The sequence below is a fragment of the Rhynchophorus ferrugineus genome, unplaced genomic scaffold (genome assembly GCF_030347505.1).
Source record: "Rhynchophorus ferrugineus isolate W39M unplaced genomic scaffold, kcgeb_rfMv2 rfM8, whole genome shotgun sequence".
Lineage (NCBI taxonomy): Eukaryota > Metazoa > Arthropoda > Insecta > Coleoptera > Curculionidae > Rhynchophorus > Rhynchophorus ferrugineus.
In genome coordinates, this window is record NW_027472587.1 from 21692659 (window position 1) to 21716343 (window position 23685).

The window sequence follows — 23685 nt, forward strand, 5'->3', positions numbered from 1 at the left end:
TACTCGTGGATATATAGTCTAAATATAAGTAAAAGAAGAATTGATATTTTTATAACTTAACCTAAATTGGGTTGACCAAATTGATATTTTGGACTATAGATACATTAGTAATGTGTATATGATCCAAACATAATCAAAAGAAGAATTTAGGTTGAGCCCTAACCTACATAAATTTGATTTAGATGGTCTTGAGGTACAAATTTTGGTATTTTAGGAACACTGTTTCTTATTAAATCATGTCATTTTTGTCGAAAATAATACTGTGTGCTTAAACCAAATAAAATTAAATGAAGAATTGGCGGACATGGTGTTAACTAAATCTAGTAAATTGTTGGTTGGAAGATATAAATCCGGTTGTATTAGTGATACAGTTTATTAAAAGAGGAACTGATGTTAATATAACCTAACCTAAAAAGAGTTTTCTAAGGGGACACTAAAGTCTAGGATTACAAATATTTCGCATGGTTACTTATTACATTATGTCATTTTTATTAACAAATATTATTTAATCCAGATAGAATGAAAAAAGTATTGCTATTTGTGTAATTTAAATTAAATTCACTTAAAAACGCATATTTTAGACTCTTATATATAAAATTATTTAATAAAATAATATGATTTTTATTAAAACTTGGTCTTGCGTATATAAGCCAGGTAAAATTAAACGAAGAATTGACATTTATATAACATAACCAAAATCAAGTAATATTTTATTCAGTTATTATCCGTTCTTTGAATAATTTACGAAATATGGAGTCCAAAATATACCAAGATACAAATTAACATCTGTATAATATAATATAGATTAACTGTGAACTATTACTAATACTGTCTATCTATTTTAGGTGAACATCCTGCTGCAATGCAACATGGTGGCCAGCTGAGACTGCGATACCCCTACGCAGTGATACTGCTTAGTATTTTAGTGACTCTAGTTGCGCCGTGACCATTTTTCTAAACGAGCATTCAAAAACTACCTGTATATATTTCGTCATGAATACACATAAAAAACACCACTAAAAAATGAAGAAAAAAAAACCAGTTACAAGCGATTGGAAATGGGAAACACAGACCGACAATCTGAAACCAATCGTAACAATGCTGCAATGTAATTTGATGTAATTCCGTTCCTATATAGCATTTAACTTTATTGAGTTCGCTCCAATAGAACCTTTATAGGCCATACAATTTCTATTATATATACTTTGGTCGATCGTGAACTAATTCAACATCTTGGCGATTATGCTCTTTCCTTTCGGAAATTTCTATGGCCCATACAACGCAACAAAAATAGATAGGACCATTGAAAACTTATCGAATATCAGAAGCTCTTAACAACGGCTATTGTAACGTGGAAAATGTAATGAAGGATTTTATTTATACCTTTCGCCAAAGTTCAAGTACGTTCGTTCAAATAAAACTTAATGGGAGATTTCTAAAAATTATTACTTATAAATGCCTATTAAAGTAAAAGAAGAAGTTGCTTAACCAATAAATAAAACGATTTTTGTGATATAATGTTGGGTCTATTCTCTCAATATGGACATATTCCTACAGTGACCGAGGAACAGTTTCAGAGGAACATGAATAAGACAATTCTTTTTAAGAACTAAATCCAAACAAAGATAAAAGAAGAGTCGCTAGTATAGAAACTACCCTATTTATTTAAACAAAGTATAAAATGTGGTAATGCAGTAATCTTAAAATTAAGAAATATAAAAGGCCAGCTCCTATATTGTGTTAAATAAAAATAATACGAACAAAATATTGATCAAGAATTAATAAAAAAAGAGAGTTAAAAAATTCCACTAAAAATATGAATATAGTGGTACAACACTGTAGTACCATAGATAATCAAGTATTAACCAGTACGCAATGAAAAATTAAACAGTTTGATATTGGTTGAATTAGAGCCAAATAAAGTTAAAAGAAGAATTGACAGGAAGATAAGAAGAATTGAAGATCCTAACCTATAATATACTTTTTACTGTCAAAAATGTTTAAAAACAAACATGACAATGTACAAATTCTCCAAAAATTGAACATATAAAATCATTCTTCCGTATTTGGGTGTGGATTGATCTGTCAGTGAAATAAAAACAAAATGGCCGACGCACAACACGAACAAAACGCTCTGAAAACATCGTAATTACCGAAATGAGAGCGGTACAACGCGCTGTGCCCCGGATAATCGAGTTTCGCGAACAGTACGAAATCGAAAATAACAATTTAAAAGAAATCATCGTTATTGTAAGCGAAATGAAATGGCCGCGCCATATTTTTATCCCATTAATAAAACGGGAAACGTCATAACAATTAATCCACGAGAAAAAAAAATCCGAACCGAGCGGAAAAAATTTAATAGAAATCAAAATTAATTCTCTATGAACGAAACGGAGATTCGGCATTGTGTTGTGGAATGGGTCGGTAGGGGTTGGTTGCTGAGGAGGTGAGGACGGAGGAGTTACGGGGAGCAGATTTTTATTCCCGTGGAATGTAATAAGTTGACGAGAGGGCTTATTTATGAATTTTTCCGGCTGGCTTTCGACTTTTCCTTTTCGTGATTGATTCTTGTATAACCGATTAGGAACTGTAAGATATCCTTTCTTCGTTGATTCATATTTAGGCAAAATTAAATTGAATTTCAACAATGGTGTAAAGAAATTAACCTAGAGACTTTTCAATTAATACAGATTGAGTGCTTAAGCCCAATAGAATTAAAGAAGAATTGACAGATACGTAACTTAACCTAACAAACACTATAGTACAATTTTATAATGGATCCGATTGGTACAATGTTGCCAGTTTGCTCACATATTTTCTTGACGTAGCTGCAGATTTACTATATTAATATATTCATGAATAATTTAGTCAAGGGTAATTAAGTTAATTTATATTGAAAAATCTTAGATAAGAACAGTCAAAAGGTCTTTGGACCTTATCGGAGCTTAACATTGAAACTTCATACCTTCCTTGAGATCATTATAGTTATAAACATTCAAATGATGCATTTTTTAATGAATATACGATTTTTTCGATTATTTCGAACAAAAACAGTGAAACATTACATTTTTAAAAGTTAATAGGCACAAAGACAGTTAAATATTAGCCAGAGGAGCTTTATACTTTAACCTCATCATATTTATTTTTGAAATATAACCAGATCATTGCTTATAATATGTGTATGCCGTCAGTTTGCTCTAAAACATCTCTTATTTTTCATATAGATGAACAATAATCGATTGTTTAACTTATAATTCGGTCAGAAGTCAGATCTACAATTAAAAACTCAAGAGATAATTAAACATCTGGCACCCAGAGCCTGTGTGGAGCGTATTAATGAGGATAGGAGAGGATTGACTTAAACAGTTCTTCTAATCTCCATTTATCAATGAATAGACACTTACAGCTTACCAAAACCAGTCTCACTAACATATTATTAATTCATTTTCAATAGAGCATCTTGTAAATATCATCACACAGTGTAAATAACAGCGTTTTTCAAAACCTATTCTGACTTGTACATAGTATTATTATAAAATTCTAACTGTAAATGTTTTTTAAAACAAAATATCTATTGTGTTAATAATGTAAGGAAAAATATTTAATGTAAATACGAATAAGACCTAACATGGAGTGGATTAACTATTAAACTTAGAACATTAAGACCTGTATAAAATATTACAATGTACGTAAGAAAATGGACACAATTTCTAGTACCTAAGAGTTGTTCTTAATCAATTTTTATTAGATGAAAAGTGTATAAAACCGTTTTGTTTTGATTGTCAGATTAAGGAACTGTTTTTTATCGCGAAGTATTTATCTTAAACTTGTCTCAGTGTATACCTCACTGTCTAGACATAATGTTAGCTCAAAATTATATATATACATCTATTTAAAAAGAGAAATGTTACGACTTTTTTTGTTCTTTAAATCTGATGGGCAACGATCATTGTTCTTGACGCAAATTGTATTAAGAAGAAGCAGAGGAAGGAGACGAGATTCGTCCAATATTTGTTGAGAAATGTTTTGACTTTTATTTTAATAGAATGAGATCAAGTGACGTAAACACAAAAACGACGTATTGCTCGAAAAACAGCAACAAGGAAATTTCGGGTAAGACGGCGTGAGTGAAACTTGTTCTGTTTGTGTATATATTTTTTAAAATTTGGCGAACTGTGGTACAATAAAACGAATAATATGGGAAACAAGTATTGTTTTGTTGTAATAAATATTTTTTCTCTGTTAATATATCAAATATGTAAAATAAATTATTTAAAAATGTATTTATGTTGTGTTATTTTACAACCTAATAATCTAAAAAATATCATCCATTTTATTAACAAATTCTGATGGTCTAAAGAATTACCGTGTGGGCTAAGAGTTTAGCATTTTAACCATAAGGTAATAGAAATAAATCCTGCTGGGACCAATGCTCGTTAAAAAAGTCTCTAATGCAAAATAAAAGATTGTTTGTTGTTGTAAAAATAAGTAGGTGTATAAGACATACTTTTGCTAGACACGTGTCTTTTTGCTGGGCGCCTTTCTTATGTTGGTCTAGCTACACGAACAAGTTATAATTATTTTCCCATGTCACAAATATTAAAATTACCATTATTAAATATTATATTACAAAAACTGTTAAATGATCTAATAAATTAGACCGCTAAACTATACAAAGAAAAAACATTACAATTTTCTTAGCAGATTGGCGAGTGACCAACTTAGAAATCATCCTAGAAGACGTCCGGTCTTACCCAGCTTGGTTACTGTGATCATCTTCCTTGTTGGATTTTATACTCTTGCCCACGACAATCACAAACATAAATTTACGACCATGCCCCAGCAGGATTCGAACCCGCGGCCATTGCAACAGTAGCAGGACCGTCCTGTTGCCTTTACCACTGCGCTACCAAGCTGGATACAATTTTCTTGCCAAGGTCTCAAAAATTCCAAAAAAACATTATAGAATATTGTGTTATAAATATTCGTGCTATAATATACTTGGAAAATATTAGTGCAAAGGAAACCTGTTTTATTGTAACCTGTTATCTAAATGAAATTTAACAAGTTATTCAACGTTGATTGCCCAACACCGACCCCGGTAAGGAAGTTATCACACAGTAAAAACTGAAACTCATTGTCTCGTTAGCATATTTTGTTGACACATTTGATAAATGGCGAAACAACAGAAAAAAGGGAAACGATTATTCCTCTCCTGGCGTCAGTAAACCAGATATGTTAAATAAACGATTTCGGATGTGAAATACTTAGTTTTTCCATTGATAACATCGAAATATCGATACATGGAAACGATTTCGCATCTACCGATTGGCCACCGAGGGGTAAAAATCGTTTATTTTTCTCTCTGTTTGTGTGCGTGTGTGTGTGGATTTTAATCTAAAAATCAGACTGCCCGTTGTTTGTCCACTAGGGCGGTGGGGTAGTTGGTTATAATTGTGCGTGTCCAGCAAATAATGTCGTTTTTCATTTTGGGGTGACCGAATCTAGCACCTTTCTCGACGCAGCGACATTTATTGCCGATCTTTTATCTCTTGTCGCGTTTATTTTCCCTCTATCTGGCACCGATGTTTTTCGCACGAAGTATTACGGTTTATTGCAGATTATATTTTCGCTTTTTTTTTCGTTATATAGCTTTCGGAGGGATAGTCGGGAGGGTAACTGTTTCAGTCTTGGTGAACATTCTTTTAATTTATTTTTATTTAGGTCATCTAAAACTATAAGTATATATATAAAAATTAGGAACAAATATATCTGTGAAATATAATTGATATAGAAAACTAACGTTGAACTTGTGCTACAATAGAATATAAAGAAAATTGATAGAAAAAAACTGCGGTATAATTTACAATGTTATTTTGTAAAATGAATTTTCAAAATATGTTTAATTTTTATTCGAGAGATAAAAAAATTGGCATTTTTTTACATATAAAAAGAGTGTTTTCGACTATTTTTTTTGGTATTTTCAAGTTTTTTTGCTGTCATTTCCGTTTAAATAACTGCATGTTAATGAAAATTGCAGATATTACAAAAAAAATAACGCCGAATCTACTAATGGTATAATAATTTGTATCCAATCTTTACATCTTCAGTTATACAACGAATAGTGTACTTTAGAAAATTTAATGAGTTTCTGTTAATGTGATATATCCTAAAAACTATTAATTCTAGAGCAATTTAACTTGGATTTCTGTTTCTTTCAGTCCAAAATATATATATTTTGAGTCTTTCAACTTTATTTGAGAGACAAAATTTTCTGGTACTTTTTCCATATATATAGTCATTAAAATATGCGATTTTTTGCAATTTTCAAGGTTTTCGCTGTCATTTCCGTTCAAATAATTCAAAATTAATGAAAACTATACAGATTATAAAGAATTTTATGCTGAATCGAATGATAGTGTAATAAATTGTATCCAATGTTTAGATTTTAAGTTATACAATGAAAAGTATATTTTCTAAAAATTAGTGAATTTCTGTTAATGTGATATATCTTAAAAATTATTAATACTAAAGCAATTTAACTTGGATTTTTGTTTCTTTCAGTCCAAAATACATATATTTTGAGTCTTTCAACTTTATTTGAGAGATACAATTTTCTGGTACTTTTTCCATATATATAGTCATTAAAATATGGGAGTTTTTGCAATTTTCAAGGTTTTCGCTGTCATTTCCGTTCAAATAATTCAATATTAATGAAAACTATAGAGATTATAAAGAATTTTATGCTGAATCGAATGATAGTATAATAAATTGTATCCAAAGTTTAGATTTTAAGTTATACAATGAAAAGTATATTTTCTAAAAATTAGTGAATTTCTGTTAATGTGATTATCTTAAAAACTATTAATTCTAGAGCAATTTAATTTGGATTTTGGTTTCTTTCAGTCCAAAATACATATATTTTGAGTCTTTCAACTTTATTTGAGAGACAAAATTTTCTGGTACTTTTTCCATATATATAGTCATTAAAATATGCGATTTTTTGCAATTTTCAAGGTTTTCGCTGTCATTTCCGTTCAAATAATTCAAAATTAATGAAAACTATACAGATTATAAAGAATTTTATGCTGAATCGAATGATAGTGTAATAAATTGTATCCAATGTTTAGATTTTAAGTTATACAATGAAAAGTATATTTTCTAAAAATTAGTGAATTTGTGTTAATGTGATATATCTTAAAAACTATTAATTCTAGAGCAATTTAACTTGGATTTTTGTTTCTTTCAGTCGAAAATACATATATTTTGAGTCTTTCAACTTTATTTGAGAGACAAAATTTTCTGGTACTTTTTCCATATATATAGTCATTAAAATATGCGATTTTTTGCAATTTTCAAGGTTTTCGCTGTCATTTCCGTTCAAATAATTCAAGATTAATGAAAACTATACAGATTATAAAGAATTTTATGCTGAATCGAATGATAGTATAATAAATTGTATCCAACGTTTAGATTTTAAGTTATACAATGAAAAGTATATTTTCTAAAAATTAGTGAATTTCTGTTAATGTGATATATCTTAAAAATTATTAATTCTAGAGCAATTTAACTTGGATTTTTGTTTCTTTCAGTCCAAAATACATATATTTTGAGTCTTTCAACTTTATTTGAGAAACAACATTTTCTGGTACTTTTTCCATATATATAGTCATTAAAATATGCGATTTTTTGCAATTTTCAAGGTTTTCGCTGTCATTTCCGTTCAAATAATTCAATATTAATGAAAACTATAGAGATTATAAAGAATTTTATGCTGAATCGAATGATAGTATAATAAATTGTATCCAACGTTTAGATTTTAAGTTATACAATGAAAAGTATATTTTCTAAAAATTAGTGAATTTCTGTTAATGTGATATATCTTAAAAACTATTAATTCTAGAGCAATTTAATTTGGATTTTGGTTTCTTTCAGTCCAAAATACATATATTTTGAGTCTTTCAACTTTATTTGAGAGACAACATTTTCTGGTACTTTTTCCAGTCATTAAAATATGCGATTTTTTGCAATTTTCAAGGTTTTCGCTGTCATTTCCGTTCAAATAATTCAAGATTAATGAAAACTATACAGATTATAAAGAATTTTATGCTGAATCAAATGATAGTATAATAAATTGTATCCAACGTTTAGGTTTTACATTATACAATGAAAAGTATATTTTCTAAAAATTAGTGAATTTCTGTTAATGTGATATATCTTAAAAACTATTAATTCTAGAGCAATTTAACTTGGATTTTCGTTACTTTCAGTCCCAAATATATATATTTTGAGCGTTTCATCGTTATTTGAGGGATTACTTTTTTTTTCCACTTTTTCCATAAATAGTCATTAAAACTAGCGTTTTTGCCATTTTTGCTGTCATATCCGTTCAAGTTATTCCAAGTTAATCAAAATTACAGCGTTTATGAAGAATATTAAAATAATTTATACAAAAACAACTGATTTCTAAGTTATACAATGAAATATTAAATGATTTACAATGAAAAATTAATTATTAAATTTTGTCTACATAGTATATCTTAAAAGTTATGAATTAAATCAATTTAATATGGACTATTACTTCTTTCTTCCCAAAATACATATATTTCAGAGTTATATTCCTTAAATTAGAGAAAAAAAAATGGAAATTCGACCATTTTTCTCATAATTCCCTCCCCGTTTTTTTGACCAGTTGTGTTTGACTCACTATGCTTGTTAATATGTTCCTTTGTACTATTCTTGGTCTAGTTTATATTTTTTGAAAATAAAAATATACTCATATTTGTTAAAATGACTGGTCATTAGAGTGTTATCGATAGTCTTCTGGGAGTAGAAGGAATTTTATTCCTCTATTGTCTCCAAAATTACATTACCATTAAAACTTTTGTATCGAATAGAGCCAAAAATTGGTGAATGAAAGACATTTTACATTAAGGTAACTCATCTACTCACAGAGTTCAGAAAATGTGACTAACATAGACGAACAAAAGTGTTTTTTTTGCAACATTAAGCTTATTCGCCAGACTTAGCTTCCATTGACTTCTGGTCCTTTTCCGCTATCTCAGTACGCATTGAAAGTGACTCTGTACACATTTGTTGGACTTAAATTGTAATTAACATCCGAAAATTGAATAAAACAACGAAGCGACTGGTTGAGGGGAATTACGAGTATTTTATTCCGGATAATTCGGGACGACGATCATATTATTCGAAGCCTTCAAAGTAAACGCGACGGCGACACGGGAAAAGGGTTTTTTATTCAATTAAACACGGTAAAAAGTTTCGAATAATACGCGCGGACGGCTACGAATGATTTAATTCGATAAGCGCGCGGCGTGGAGGCGACGCTCCCTCCTTCGCAAACCCCCCGCCCCGCCGCCCCCCGGACGAGGGGACGGCGAAAGATATTCGGACGGAGCTTAATTATTTTCGGAGGGCGGTTTTCGTTGCCGGTGCTCCAACGAAATGACATTAATTATTGCTCTTTATCTCTGCGCCTAAATACAAAATGTTTGCACAATAGTCTCGCCACGATATTCGACACAAAAACAAACGCCGCCACTCTCGCTCCCCTCCTTTATCTCGAAAGGATATTTCCAAAAATATAGCGGCAGTCGTTCCGCCCGGAGGCCCGTTAATTAATCCGAATTCTAGCTAATTCGCAACTATTCCGTCCTTTGTTCGCTTATAGCTTAACGAAGCTATTATCTAACGTCCATTAGTAGCATTGTCGCCGTAGATATTGCTATATGCTTTAGGTTGTACATACTGCGACATCAATTCCTTAAATCTGACCTCCACTTGGAGTCATCCATCAGTCCGAAACTCTCATATAATTGCTGATCTCCTTTCCGTGAACTGGAGTTGGCTTATTGCATCCCCTACCTATCCAATACTCCAATTTTCACCCTTGAGCATTCACTACCCCCTTCATAAACACATCCTGTATCAATTTTATACGAGAGAAAAATGCGCTTACCTTATTCGGTACAAGTTCTAGGAAGTTCTCTATTCTTAGCTTGGCCGCAAGTACATAAAAGATCAATTGAAAAGTGCCCGGCCTACCATAATAAAACACACTTTTTTGGCAAAATTATTTTTTTATTTAACATAATTCCCTTCAAGGGTGATACACTGTGTACGCGGTGCAATGTCTTGGTGATGGAGCATTTTCTTTTCTTCAAATGCGACCGGTTTTCAGCGATTTCGTCCTTCAAACGGTCCAATAACGTTATGTAATAGTCGCTGTTGATGGTCCTTCTTTTTTCAAGGTAGTTAATGAAAATTATTCCATGTGCATCCCAAAATACAGACGCCATAACCTTACCAGCCGACTGTTGCGCTTTCTCACGCTTTGGAGCAGGTTTATCGTGGCAGTCCAGTCGGATGACTGTCGATTGGACTTTGAAGTGAAATAATGGAGCTCAGGGAGCTATGTTTCATCAACTGCCACATATCGACGCAAAAACTCGTGTTTATTACGCTTGATCATCTTCCAAAACTGCTCCGAATCATCAAGTCGTCGTTGTTTTTGGTCAAAAGTGAGCTCGCGCGGCGCCTGCTTTACACAGAGCTTTCTCATACACAAATATTCGTGAATGATATGATGTAAACGTTCAGTTAATATCTTTAGAGTGTCTGCTATTTCAATCAATTTCAAATTACAGTCATTCAAAATCATTTTGTGGATTTTTTAAATGTTTTCGTCGGTTACAACCCCTTCAGGGCGTCCACTGCGTTCACCGTCTTCGGAGCTCATTTCACCATGTCTAAACTTAGCATACCAATCCTTGATGGCTGATTTTCCTGGGGCAGTGTCCGTAAAGTCGGCATCAAGCCAAGTTTTTGCATCAATTGTATTTTTTCCCTTCAAATAGTAATGTTTTATCAACACGCGAAATTCCTTTTTATCCATTTTTTTCACAATAACATAAGTTGCTTCACTCAAAATGCTATAATTCACAAATTAATGATTTTCTGTGGTTTTTTAACCTTCAAACTCGCTATAATATGGCTTCATTATATAAATATTACTAGAGATATGTGACTTAAAACATTCTACGTTAAGAAGTCTTATTACACCCTCTTATTTCTAAATAAATATTAAGATCAAAAACTATCAATAATTTTCTATCAACATCAAAAATACCGGGTAGCTTTTTTTTATCTATTCCTAACCGCGGTTTAATATGGATCCCAGGAAGCGTGGCTTCACAATAGCGTTGCGCAAATCCAAAACTATAAATCGCCCATAAAATATGTCAGGTAGTGATCTTTATGGGACAAAAAACGGCGATATATCAGATTTATTTTAACCGTTACTTTTACCGTATGTCCTGTGAAAAATCGCGGCTTTTATAAAATTTTATGAGGTATAGCTAAAAGTTTCCAGGAATAATAGCTCCTATCCTGTAATGCAAATAAAATGATGTGCCAAACTGTTTTCTTTGTCTGTATACAATATCGGCCATATGCGCAGGTAGGATATTTACGATACATTATCTGCAGAAGCTGCCATCGCCATTTCTATTTTTCAGTATGTAGTCCTGTTTTGTTTATATTTGACATTTCTTTATAATTTTATTAATTAATATTATAAAAAGGTTTAAACCAAAGAAATATATGTATTAGTTTTCATTCCTGTATAGAAACTCTATATATATAATGAAAACATATTGAGTTATCATAAAAATTTCCGTAAAAGATGAGAAGAACCATATTAAACTATTGAAATATTGATAAACTGTAGATATTTTAATTTTAATATGTTTCATAGAGAACTATGGGCTTTTGTTGCTAAATAATTATAGTTTAGAAAAGTGTGCTCATGAGAAGCATTGCATGCTTTCAAGTAGCTGATCTCAGGGACAAAAAAGCATTACGATTAGAATGCTGTGAGCATCATTGTTTTTCCATTAATCTCCTAAAACGTCAACAATCTGCCCGTGGGCAATAAGTATTATTATATGATTTCAGTATATAATATAACCATCGTGACACGTAGAAAATCGTTACGGGTTTGTTAGACACGTAATATGGGGCATCCACGATAACTCGCAACACTTTATTCTGGAACCTCTGGAAGATATCTATGTTAGACTTCCTAGCAGTACCCCACAGTTCAATAGCATAGGTCCAAATGGACCTAAGTATTGACTTATACAGTAAAATCTTGTAAACTAAAGATAATTTAGATTAACGCCTTATCAGCCAGTACATTTGATTTAGTTTCACCCCAAGCTATTTGCGTTTTGTCACTAAATGTTTTTTCCATGTCAAATGATAAGCGAAATGCATTCCCAGATATTTAACGTTGTCTGCTTGCGCAAGTTCATGGTTACTCAATTTTACTGAGAGACATGTTCTTCTACAAAGGGTGAATGTCACAAGGGCAGATTTTGTCTCAAATAGTGAGCATCATGAATTCATCATTATTACTCGGAAGTAAAAGGACAGAGAAAAACAGACCAAATGGAAATATAAAGAAATATGGTCTTTGTCTTTTAAATATGCTTCTAGATATTCCAGGACGTTAGATCTGAAACAACGGATAAAATGGTACGCTAAAAAACTCTGACATGGATGGTGGTACATGGAAAACCCAAATTTTGAAGCGAGTTCACACCGTTCCTGCAGGATATCATGAAATTGATCATTGCATAATGAAAAATGTGTTGTATAGACGCGTTAACTCAGAAAAAAAAATAACTCAGGTTTTTGACGCTTAAGAATTGTAGATGTAAAGTTTTTTTTTGTTCCGGACTAAAAGCAGGCGGTGGAATGCATGACTCATACCTGGTCGCCGAGACTTGCCCTGCAGTGACAAGTTGGACCGGGTTATGTGGGACTGCCTCTGGGCTTACCAATACACTAAACAGAAACCGTCTCTCAGTTGACCCCTGTTAGTTCGCTACTGCTACTGCATTTTAAGTTTGGGGATATGGCACCGGCTGATCGGGCAGCCGTTATTGGGCCTGATGACCAGGCGATTCTACTTATTTTTACTAATTTGAGTTAATACACGACTGGATACTGCGTATGAGGGTAAAAGTTATGACTGTAGCGACGGATGAGGTCGTTTCAGCTTGGAGAGGGGGGGGAAGGTTAGCGGTTACGCGGTGCTAAGCTTCCAGCATGTCGACCAGCTCGCGAATAAGCATGTTTTCAGAAGATCTTGAGCTGAGTTTTAGTGAACCTATTGCTCCACTTAATAGTAACTATTACGATTCAACCTACCCTCGTAACTTCAAGCAATCCAAATAATAGCAGCTACACATACGGAGTTCTACAATTATAACATGGACCCGTATCTGAGTAAAATATGATACAATCATTTCACTACGGCTGTTTTCCCGCAAATTCCTACTCAACTCGCACTAAGTTCATTTATATCCTCCCGTTTCCCACTTCCGCCGCATAGCGGAGACCCTCTAACGCCCTTTCCCCTCCCCCTCGCCGCCCCACCTCACTTGAGGTATCGCGATGATTTAACAGCAGCTTCGCGCTTATTTATGGGGCCATTAAAAAATTCGGAGCCGCTGTAGATGGCGTTTCCGGAGCGCCGGCTGTCTGAAATAGACGTCGACCAGGTCGTTAAAAGCCTGTCGGTTATTGGTGGCGACTTATCGCCGACAGAGGAGAGTCGGTATTTAACGTTTTCGAGAGGCCCACCGCGATTCCCGGTGTCGTAACTGTTTCCCGTCGAAGGTCGACTCGGGATCGATAATTTCATTACGAAGAAGTAGTATCGATAAGCTATTCTTACATCCCCAAAGTCGCGGAGACGTTGTCGGAAGATCCGGGAGTATAAACAAAAAGATCCGAACTACTTAGACGGAAAAACAGGCAAAAACTATTCTCCAAGTCGAATTATAAGGCTTTGGCTCTAACTTCTGACCCGAAAAATCAACAATAGACGATAAGACATAGAAAAACATGGAGTCATATTTGTCTCGTATATTATATATAATAACACATGCCGATATAGAGCAAACTTCTACCTCTATAGTGAACAAATATCAATTCAATGACGGCGATAAATTAGTTGCAGACATAGGCACCACGTATACAACGTCATCAATTTCGCGATAATAGTAGGGAAAATAAACGAGGGGAAACGAACAGAGACATTATTAGACATAAATCTAACATTTATTTCTTTCTCGAACTAGACAGAACACGATAAATTTCCCTTTTCATCTGTTATTATCCCTCATATTTTCTTTCATAGATTGTCGCCGAACTCTTTCGAAAAGTTTTTAATTTAATGGAACTGGAATTTGATGGAACATCTTGTAGCAATTTGACCGGCCTAGCATATACATGTTACCACAAAAAGAGAAGATACAAGAGATTCATTCATACAGTATTAATTAGATATCCAGCAAACTATTTTCCTATTATCATCAGCTTTAGTTGCATTAGTACAAGCTGGAAACTTTATTCATTGTTTTTCCATTGTTATATGCTTTGTCTAAAATATTAAAAATCTAAATTTGTCTAAAATATTAAAAATCTAAATTGCAATAATCGATTTCGAAAGAGGAGGAGGTTCTATGTTTGTTATTTTGTCCGTTCTATCGTAATTTCTTCGTCAATCGTGGGCCGATGTTCAAAATTTTTTTTTCTTATTCGAAAGAGTGCACTTCCGAGGTGGTCCCATTGGAACCAAATCAGGATCCGTTGGGGGAAGGGGGGAAAACTAGTTCAAAGTTACGTACAAAATTTTCATATATTGTTTATCTAAAATAATCAGATATGAAAATTTTCATATATTGTTTATCTAAAATAATCAGATATGCTGCTGATGTGACGGAAAATCGGAAGTCGTTCAGTGCAAAAGCCATTCAGATGCTGATTTTCAATCATTGTTTCTTTATTCCTATCTTGGCTCATACGGGCTGCAGCTTTATGTGTTCTAAGGAACCACCTATTGTAATATTAAATAAACTAATTGTGTAATTCATTGAGTAAATATCTAACACTAAAAAGACAAAAATAAAATATTTTTAACAAAAAAATCGAACCGACCTCAAAAAATAAATAAGGAACTCAACTAAATCAAACTATTTTTATAAATACGTTTAGATGGGTATAAAGCTAAATTTTGTGTGTATAGTAGAATATAAAATACGTGTAGTCGATAGGTTAAAAAAGGTTTTTGAACATTTTTATTTAGTTATTACAACGATTATTATGTACATATTTTATTTTAAAATGTTTCTTTTTGTATTAAAAATTTAAACTTGATTATTTTTTAATTTTTAGTGAGTTCCTTATTTATTTTTTGAAGTGGGTTCAATTTCTTCGTTAAAAATATTTTTTATTATTCAGGTTAATCCAAAAACCACATGTTACTGCAGCGTCAACCCCAAATTAGAGGAGACAAAATATGGATTCATTCCGCAGTGAATGGAAAGAAAGACGGTCGAGATAACGACGTTCCCCATTCTTATTTTTCCCCCCAATTTATATTTGCATAATTTAAGGAATCTACATAAATAATACATAAAATTCGAGGAAAAAACTCTTTTGCTACCATACAACCAATAAAAATGGTAATGCAGCAAGGAGAGGGTTGAGGCTCTTTATGTAAAATATGACGATTCTCATTTTTTAGTCGATAGTCTTTTAAAATAATGTTAAAGACCGGATTCTTATACAATAAATTAGGAAAATCAGATAAGATTTCTTTGTTTTCGGTAGGACGTCGTATGTTACTGGCCGTAAAATGACATAATACTGTAAAAAGTCGTAGTTCCCTAAGAATGCCTTTTCATAAAAGTTAAACACTCCCGTCTGGTAAATAAATAATGTCCCCGATAGATATTCATTGACAATGTGTCGCAAATCCTCGAAAACTCCTCTCCAGGACAATGTACTGCATCGATTATGTATTCGTATGTACATATATACATATATAATCTCGATTTTATTAACATTGCACTGGATCGCAAACCCGTTGCTGAATATGCTAAACGTGGGGCCGTATAAAAACCAATAAAACCAAATACATATTTCAATTTACAAAAAGGGGAAAACGGTCCTTTAAACCGTATAATCGGAAAATTCACCAAATCGACGTTTTTGTTTCCTATTTCGCATACTATATATTCAATTTTTATAGAAACACTAGTCGTGATGGTTGATAATTCAATAATGAAGTGGATTTTCAACATCCTTGTAGTAAGTGATAAAGTTTATATGAAGACATCAATGGAAGCAAATCATACTCAGAAGTATGGTTGTAGGAGAAAAATCAATATTTTCTGAAAAAGATATCGATATAAAAATATATTTTTTAGACTAATATTTGACTATTTTTATTTTTTCTTTATACTTGTTGCAAAAGACATATCGACAGTCTTTTTCCCCGATATATCGATGTTTTTTGAAAATATCGATATATTTTTCGGTTGCCAACAACCCTACTCGGAAGTATCGAAGTCTGGACAGTAGTAAGGTGAGGTATGAGGTACCATTCGATCACTGCAAAATTAAAAACGTTTACTTGTCAATTGTAGCGTATGTTCCTTTTCTACTAGTTTATTCCCTCATGGGGTTTTTAGAAAAGTTTGATGATACCAATATCATTCAACTAGGAAGCATAATCCTCGAAAACTCCTCTCCAGGACAATGTACTGCATCTATTATGTATTCGTATGTACATATATACATATATAATCTCGATTTTATTAACATTGCACTGGATCGCAAACCCGTTGCTGAATATGCTAAACGTGGGGCCGTATAAAAACCAATAAAACCAAATACATATTTCAATTTACAAAAAGGGGAAAACGGTCCTTTAAACCGTATAATCGGAAAATTCACCAAATCGACGTTTTTGTTTCCTATTTCGCATACTATATATTCAATTTTTAAAGAAACACTAGTCGTGATGGTTGATAATTCAATAATGAAGTGGATTTTCAATATCCTTGTAATAAATGATAAAGTTTATATGAAGACATCAATGGAAGCAAATCATACTCAGAAGTACAGATGTACGAGAGAAATCGATATTTTCTGAAACAGATATCGATATAAAAATATATTTTTATGTTGCAAAAGACATATCGACAGTCTTTTTCTTCGATATATCGATGTTTTTTGAAAATATCGATATATTTTTCGATTGCCAACACCCCTACTCGGAAGTATCGAAGTCTGGACAGTAGTAATGGTGAAGTATGAGGTACCATTCGATCACTGCAAAATTAAAAACGTTTACTTGTTAATTGTAGCGTATGTTCCTTTTCTACTAGTTTATTCCCTCATGGGGTTTTTAGAAAAGTTTGATGATACCAATATCATTCAACTAGGAAGCATAATCCTCGAAAACTCCTCTCCAGGACAATGTACTGCATCGATTATGTATTCGTATGTACATATATACATATATAATCTCGATTTTATTAACATTGCACTGGATCGCAAACACGTTGCTGAATATGCTAAACGTGGGGCCGTATAAAAACCAATAAAACCAAATACATATTTCAATTTACAAAAAGGGGAAAACGGTCCTTTAAACCGTATAATCGACGTTCACCAAATCGACGTTTTTGTTTCCTATTTCGCATAGTATATATTCAATTTTTATACAAACACTAGTCGTAATGGTTGATAATTCAATAATGAAGTGGATTTTCAATATCCTTGTAGTAAGTGATAAAGTTTATATGAAGACATCAATGGAAGCAAATCATACTCAGAAGCACGGATGTACGAGAAAAATCGATATTTTCTGAAACAGATATCGATATAAAAATATATTTTTTAGACTAATATTTGACTATTTTTATTTTTTCTTTATACTCAGTCTTTTTCTCAGATGTATCGATGTTTTTTGAAAATATCGATATATTTTTCGATTGCCAACACCCCTACTCGGAAGTATCGAAGTCTGGACAGTAGTAATGGTGAAGTATGAGGTACCATTCGATCACTGCATAATTAAAATCGTTTACTTGTTAATTGTAGCGTATGTTCCTTTTCTAATAGTTTATTCCCTCATGGGGTTTTTAGAAAAGTTTGATGATACCAATATCATTCAACTAGGAAGCATAATCCTCGAAAACTCCTCTCCAGGACAATGTACTGCATCGATTATGTATTCGTATGTACATATATACATATATAATCTCGATTTTATTAACATTGCACTGGATCGCAAACACGTTGCTGAATATGCTAAACGTGGGGCCGTATAAAAACCAATAAAACCAAATACATATTTCAATTTACAAAAAGGGGAAAACGGTCCTTTAAACCGTATAATCGACGTTCACCAAATCGACGTTTTTGTTTCCTATTTCGCATAGTATATATTCAATTTTTATAGAAACACTAGTCGTGATGGTTGATAATTCAATAATGAAGTGGATTTTCAACATCCTTGTAATAAATGATAAAGTTTATATGAAGACATCAATGGAAGCAAATCATACTCAGAAGTACAGATGTACGAGAGAAATCGATATTTTCTGAAACAGATATCGATATAAAAATATATTTTTATGTTGCAAAAGACATATCGACAGTCTTTTTCTTCGATATATCGATGTTTTTTGAAAATATCGATATATTTTTCGATTGCCAACACCCCTACTCGGAAGTATCGAAGTCTGGACAGTAGTAATGGTGAAGTATGAGGTACCATTCGATCACTGCAAAATTAAAAACGTTTACTTGTTAATTGTAGCGTATGTTCCTTTTCTACTAGTTTATTCCCTCATGGGGTTTTTAGAAAAGTTTGATGATACCAATATCATTCAACTAGGAAGCATAATCCTCGAAAACTCCTCTCCAGGACAATGTACTGCATCGATTATGTATTCGTATGTACATATATACATATATAATCTCGATTTTATTAACATTGCACTGGATCGCAAACACGTTGCTGAATATGCTAAACGTGGGGCCGTATAAAAACCAATAAAACCAAATACATATTTCAATTTACAAAAAGGGGAAAACGGTCCTTTAAACCGTATAATCGACGTTCACCAAATCGACGTTTTTGTTTCCTATTTCGCATAGTATATATTCAATTTTTATACAAACACTAGTCGTAATGGTTGATAATTCAATAATGAAGTGGATTTTCAACATCCTTGTAGTAAGTGATGAAGTTTATATGAAGACATCAATGGAAGCAAATCATACTCAGAAGTAGGGTTGTAGGAGAAAAATCGATATTTTCTGAAACAGATATCGATATAAAAATATATTTTTTAGACTAATATTTGACTATTTTTATTTTTTCTTTATACTTGTTGCAAAAGACATATCGACAGTCTTTTTCCCCGATATATCGATGTTTTTTGAAAATATCGATATATTTTTCGGTTGCCAACACCCCTACTCGGAAGTATCGAAGTCTGGACAGTAGTAAAGGTGAAGTATGAGGTAGCATTCGATCACTGCATAATTAAAAACGTTTACTTGTTAATTTTATCGTATGTTCCTTTTCTACTATTCTCTTCCCTCATGGGGTTTTTAGAAAAGTTTGATGATACCAATATCATTCAACTAGGAAGCATCTAAGTGCTATCAATATATACAAAATTATTATTGTTGCATCTTATTCTGTACACATACTTAAAGCTGCACCCATACAAAAACCACCTTGTCTAAGAGTTACCAGAATACCAGTCAGAGATTTGACTTCGTAAATTTAACAATTCAGTGGCCTTTCAACATATAGCAATATTTTGATACAATAAATAAATAAACAACACTGCCACTACTGCAGCGAATGAAATCTGAAATGCTAGTATCACAAAGCTCTTCATTAGTCGAAAGCGCCCGAATAATTAAATAAACCGATAGTGCAAAGGCGAGGATTTACATTTGGACGACGTTATTTTTAAGAAATAATTAACCGGTCTCTGCGCTGTAACAATTAACTGTCGCGAATCGCACATTCGCCAGCGAGGAAACGACCTTGGCGAATGTGTCCCGCCCTTTCTTCCCAATTATCGGAAGACAGTAACCTTAACATTAACCCGTATTACTGTTTATCCTCTCGTCGATCATGTGAAAGTTAATCACTACATAGTATAAAACAAAGTCGCCTTTTCTGTCCCTATATCCCTATGTGTGCTTAAATCTTTAAAACTACGCAACGGATTTTGATGCGGTTTTTTTCAATAGATAGAGTGATTCAAGAGGAAGGTTTATATTTATAATACATGCATAATATACTAAGGCAACATTGCTAATTTTAGAGGTTTCTAACGTGATGTCGTAAATTAACCTATTTTTTTAGGCTTATTTAGCAATTAGCAAAAACGCTGCCTAACCCTACGAGTTAGATCAAATTAATGTACTACAGTATTGTACACCATAAAAAGGTCTACAAAAAAGTCCGCGATGGTATATGTTTATCTTTTAGGGATAACCCACATTAACCATTTTTATTGTTTACTTTTTACGTGAGAAAATGGCTTATTTACGAAGCTATTTTAAGCAATACGGCCTTAATCCTTATCGAATTAAGTACCTTAAATACAGTGTGCAATTAATATAGATCAATATGGTTCCTTACAGCATGTAAATTAAACAAATATTTTCGGAGATATTACAAATTTAAAATTTGCGTTTAAAAATGTGTAATGTAATAAAAATTGTATGAATTTAGATATTCCAAAGATAGCAGGAAATCTTCATAGTAAGTATAGGGGAAGAGGAATTGTTTTACTCCAAATTTAATGCGTGCAGGCCAAGGGCAGTAATGAATGAACCAAAAATACTGGATCGATTTTAATCATGTTTTCATTGAGTGACATAGGCATATATATTTTATGCCCGTGCAAAGTCGGAGCGGGCCGCTATGTTTTTATATACCACGTTCATATTTTTTCTGTAGTGTATTTAATTTAGTATCAGCATTGCACCCGTGCGAAGCCGGGGCGGGTCGCTAGTGCCAGTATAAAGTAAGCAAAAATCGAGAGGAGTAAAATCAATAATTGAACAAAATGCGAAACAAGAGATAAAAGATCAAAATGTATGAAAGAAACAAGTGCTATTTCTTTTTCTTGTCTTACTTATTTCATATTTACTTTTATTGGTTTTTTTTAATTGTTTATCAGTCTCCGGATGAAGGGGGAGAATGAAAGAAGGAATAAAAAATATATTCTGTATTATTTTTATACATATATAATGATATGGTACTTATTCTACTTAACATTATTTGTTAATCGACACTATCGTTATCTGTCTGGTGTTTCTGCGAACGTAGCATTTAACGTGTACACTTCCCCGTTGAGGTTGGCGTAGATGGGCGCGGTCACGGGCGACACGTACTTCCTGTCGCTGGAAGCGAAGTTAACGCTGAACGAGTACTCGCCCCTCTCCCCCTTGTACACCATTACCGGCCTGGTGACGTAGTACTTCTCGTAAGGGGCCTCCAGATCCCTACCAGGGTACACGAATACCTAGACCCGAGAAAATACGATATACAGAACGGAATGTTCGGTTACTAGATATTGAGAACAGTCAAATTAGGATAATAGAAAAAAATTATAGGATTTTGCAGGATATAAGAATAGTGGAATACGATATATGGCCAGAACAGCGGTTGTTCCCTCAGACTATTAATTCAAATAAATGAAAATGCGCATGTGCCAAACCGAAATTATATTCTGTTTACTGTATCCTAGAAGAGAGCAAGTCAAGCAAGAGAGCAAGCAAGGAAGCAAGTAGGATTTATCGGCCTTTTATGCAATTTGAAAAGTGAAACGCGAACGGCTCCAGGAAATTATCGTATCTCTCCCGCAGGCAGGAATATGCAGGACCGACATTTTACGACATGAAACTTTCTAGGTCCGACAGTTTTCTCTCTCTCCCCCTCTCTCACTCTCCATTCCCGTGAATTTATGTCGGCGGGAATAGTTTAGGCAACATAAAACGGCCCTAGAACGGCGACCCTTTTTTTATTGTGGTCGAAATTAAAAAAATATCTCGGAAGAATGATGCTTTTGTTATGGCACGTTTTGTCGAGATGATTCGAGAGGTCAAGGAGAGTCTCTAATTCGAAATAAATAAAAAAATAGATTCATTTCGGTCCAGAACGTATTCCGACACATCCGTTGACGTGAATAATATATGGGAACTAGTTATAAGACGGCAGATAGAGACCGCCGGAGCTCCCTGAAGACTTCTTCGAACAATCGAAGTCAAACGTTCAGGTAGGAAGGAAAAAGACGATAAAAGCTTTTAATGCATTACGGAACTCGATCCGATGGAACTGCGGAGGAGGCGCTCGCGGCGAAATTTATTTTCGAATGTTTACTTGTGCTCCTTCTCCAGAAGTTCTCTCTCTCTCCTCCGGCTTTATTGGAATTCAAATTAAGCGGGAAGCGGATGTAATCTAAGTCGTTTTGGCGGTAGAAAGTTGTAACAAATAGAGAATTAAACATGAATATAACAGAGTTCTGATTGTTTTTTAAGTTTTCGAAGAGAACAAGAGGAAACTTTTTATTGGATAACGTTAGGTCTATGTAAACGGGCATTATTTTGATTAAAACTTTGTTGAGGAAGTAATATACCAAAAAGTGTATTGAAACATCAAAAATTAATTCACTAGAAAAAAATCTAGACAAAAAAGATTCTAAATAAAAACATAATCTACGCAAATGTCAATATTTGTTGTGCAAAAAACAAAAGCAATGAAAATTAAAAGGCAGTTTAAGCGAACAATAGAATATAAAAAGTAACCTACATCAAAAATACAAGTGAAAAATAATCCACAAAATAGTAATTTACACCAAAACCTAATAAAAGTAAAAAATTAATTTGCGTAAACATGAATAAGGAATAAAAGCAATAGTAGTACAGGTGATGAAGAAAATTACGTGGAAACTAACTCATATGAAAAGTAATCCAGATCAAAATTCAATTGGATTACATTTTGATCTGGATTACTTTTCGAAAATTCAATTTTCGTAAAATAGTAATCCACATAAAATAATACGCATAAAATCAAAGCCAAAAATCAATTTACGTAAATAAATAATCTGAATATATATAATCAGTTGGATTAAATCTTTATAAGGATTACTTTTCAAAAATTCAATTTGTGTAAATAAAGTAATCTACATAATTAAAGTGAAAAGTCAATTTACGTAAACAGAGCATCTATATAAAATAATCAATACGAAAATAATGTAATCTATATGAATAAGGCACAGAAGTATAAGCAGTACCGGTGGAAAAGCAAAGTAAGTGAAAACTAACCTACATCGAAAGTGATCCACATTAAAAGTAATCCATATGAAAAAATAATCCACGAAAAAGGTAAGCCATATAAAAACAATTCCCATGAAAAGTAATATGTCAAAAATTAATGTTAGTTATAATTTAAACAGTTGGATACGTGGAGATAGATAATGTATCTGAATAAAAGTAACCTAAGGTACAAAATAATCCACATGAATAAGTAATTGATGCGAAAGTATAATCGACATGAAAAAGTGGTCCACGTTGAAGTAATTTCAACGTTATCTCAACCGTACTTTCCAGAGTTACGAGATTATGTTAATGTGTCAAATTAAGACGGACGTTCAACTTCCGATGCTGGAAACGAATCAAGTACGTTCGCTTCCTTGCAGTTCCGTGTCCGAGATCCAAAGGTTGCAGATTCTAAGAAGTAGGGCGCGCGTTAAAATTTCA

General features: G+C 32.9%; 2 protein-coding genes across 3 annotated transcripts in view; one reads left to right on the forward strand and one right to left on the reverse strand.

Moving 5' to 3' along the window:
• Positions 1-1071, forward strand: part of LOC143201774 (protein amalgam) — a 183093-nt gene extending 182022 nt beyond the window's left edge. The window contains exon 6 of the mRNA XM_076413027.1: positions 846-1071. Coding sequence (XP_076269142.1) covers positions 846-946 — 101 coding nt within the window. The 3' untranslated portion in view covers positions 947-1071. The remainder of the gene's footprint in view (positions 1-845) is intronic.
• Cpap1-e (cuticular protein analogous to peritrophins 1-E) overlaps positions 1-23685 on the reverse strand; it is a 290785-nt gene that overhangs the window by 195932 nt on the left and 71168 nt on the right. The window contains exon 7 of one of the 2 annotated variants that reach the window (XM_076413026.1): positions 21139-21449. The exons of the other annotated variant lie outside the window; for it this stretch is intronic. Coding sequence (XP_076269141.1) covers positions 21225-21449 — 225 coding nt within the window. The 3' untranslated portion in view covers positions 21139-21224. Of the gene's footprint in view, positions 1-21138; positions 21450-23685 lie in introns of those variants that run through there. 2 annotated transcript variants of the gene reach the window in all.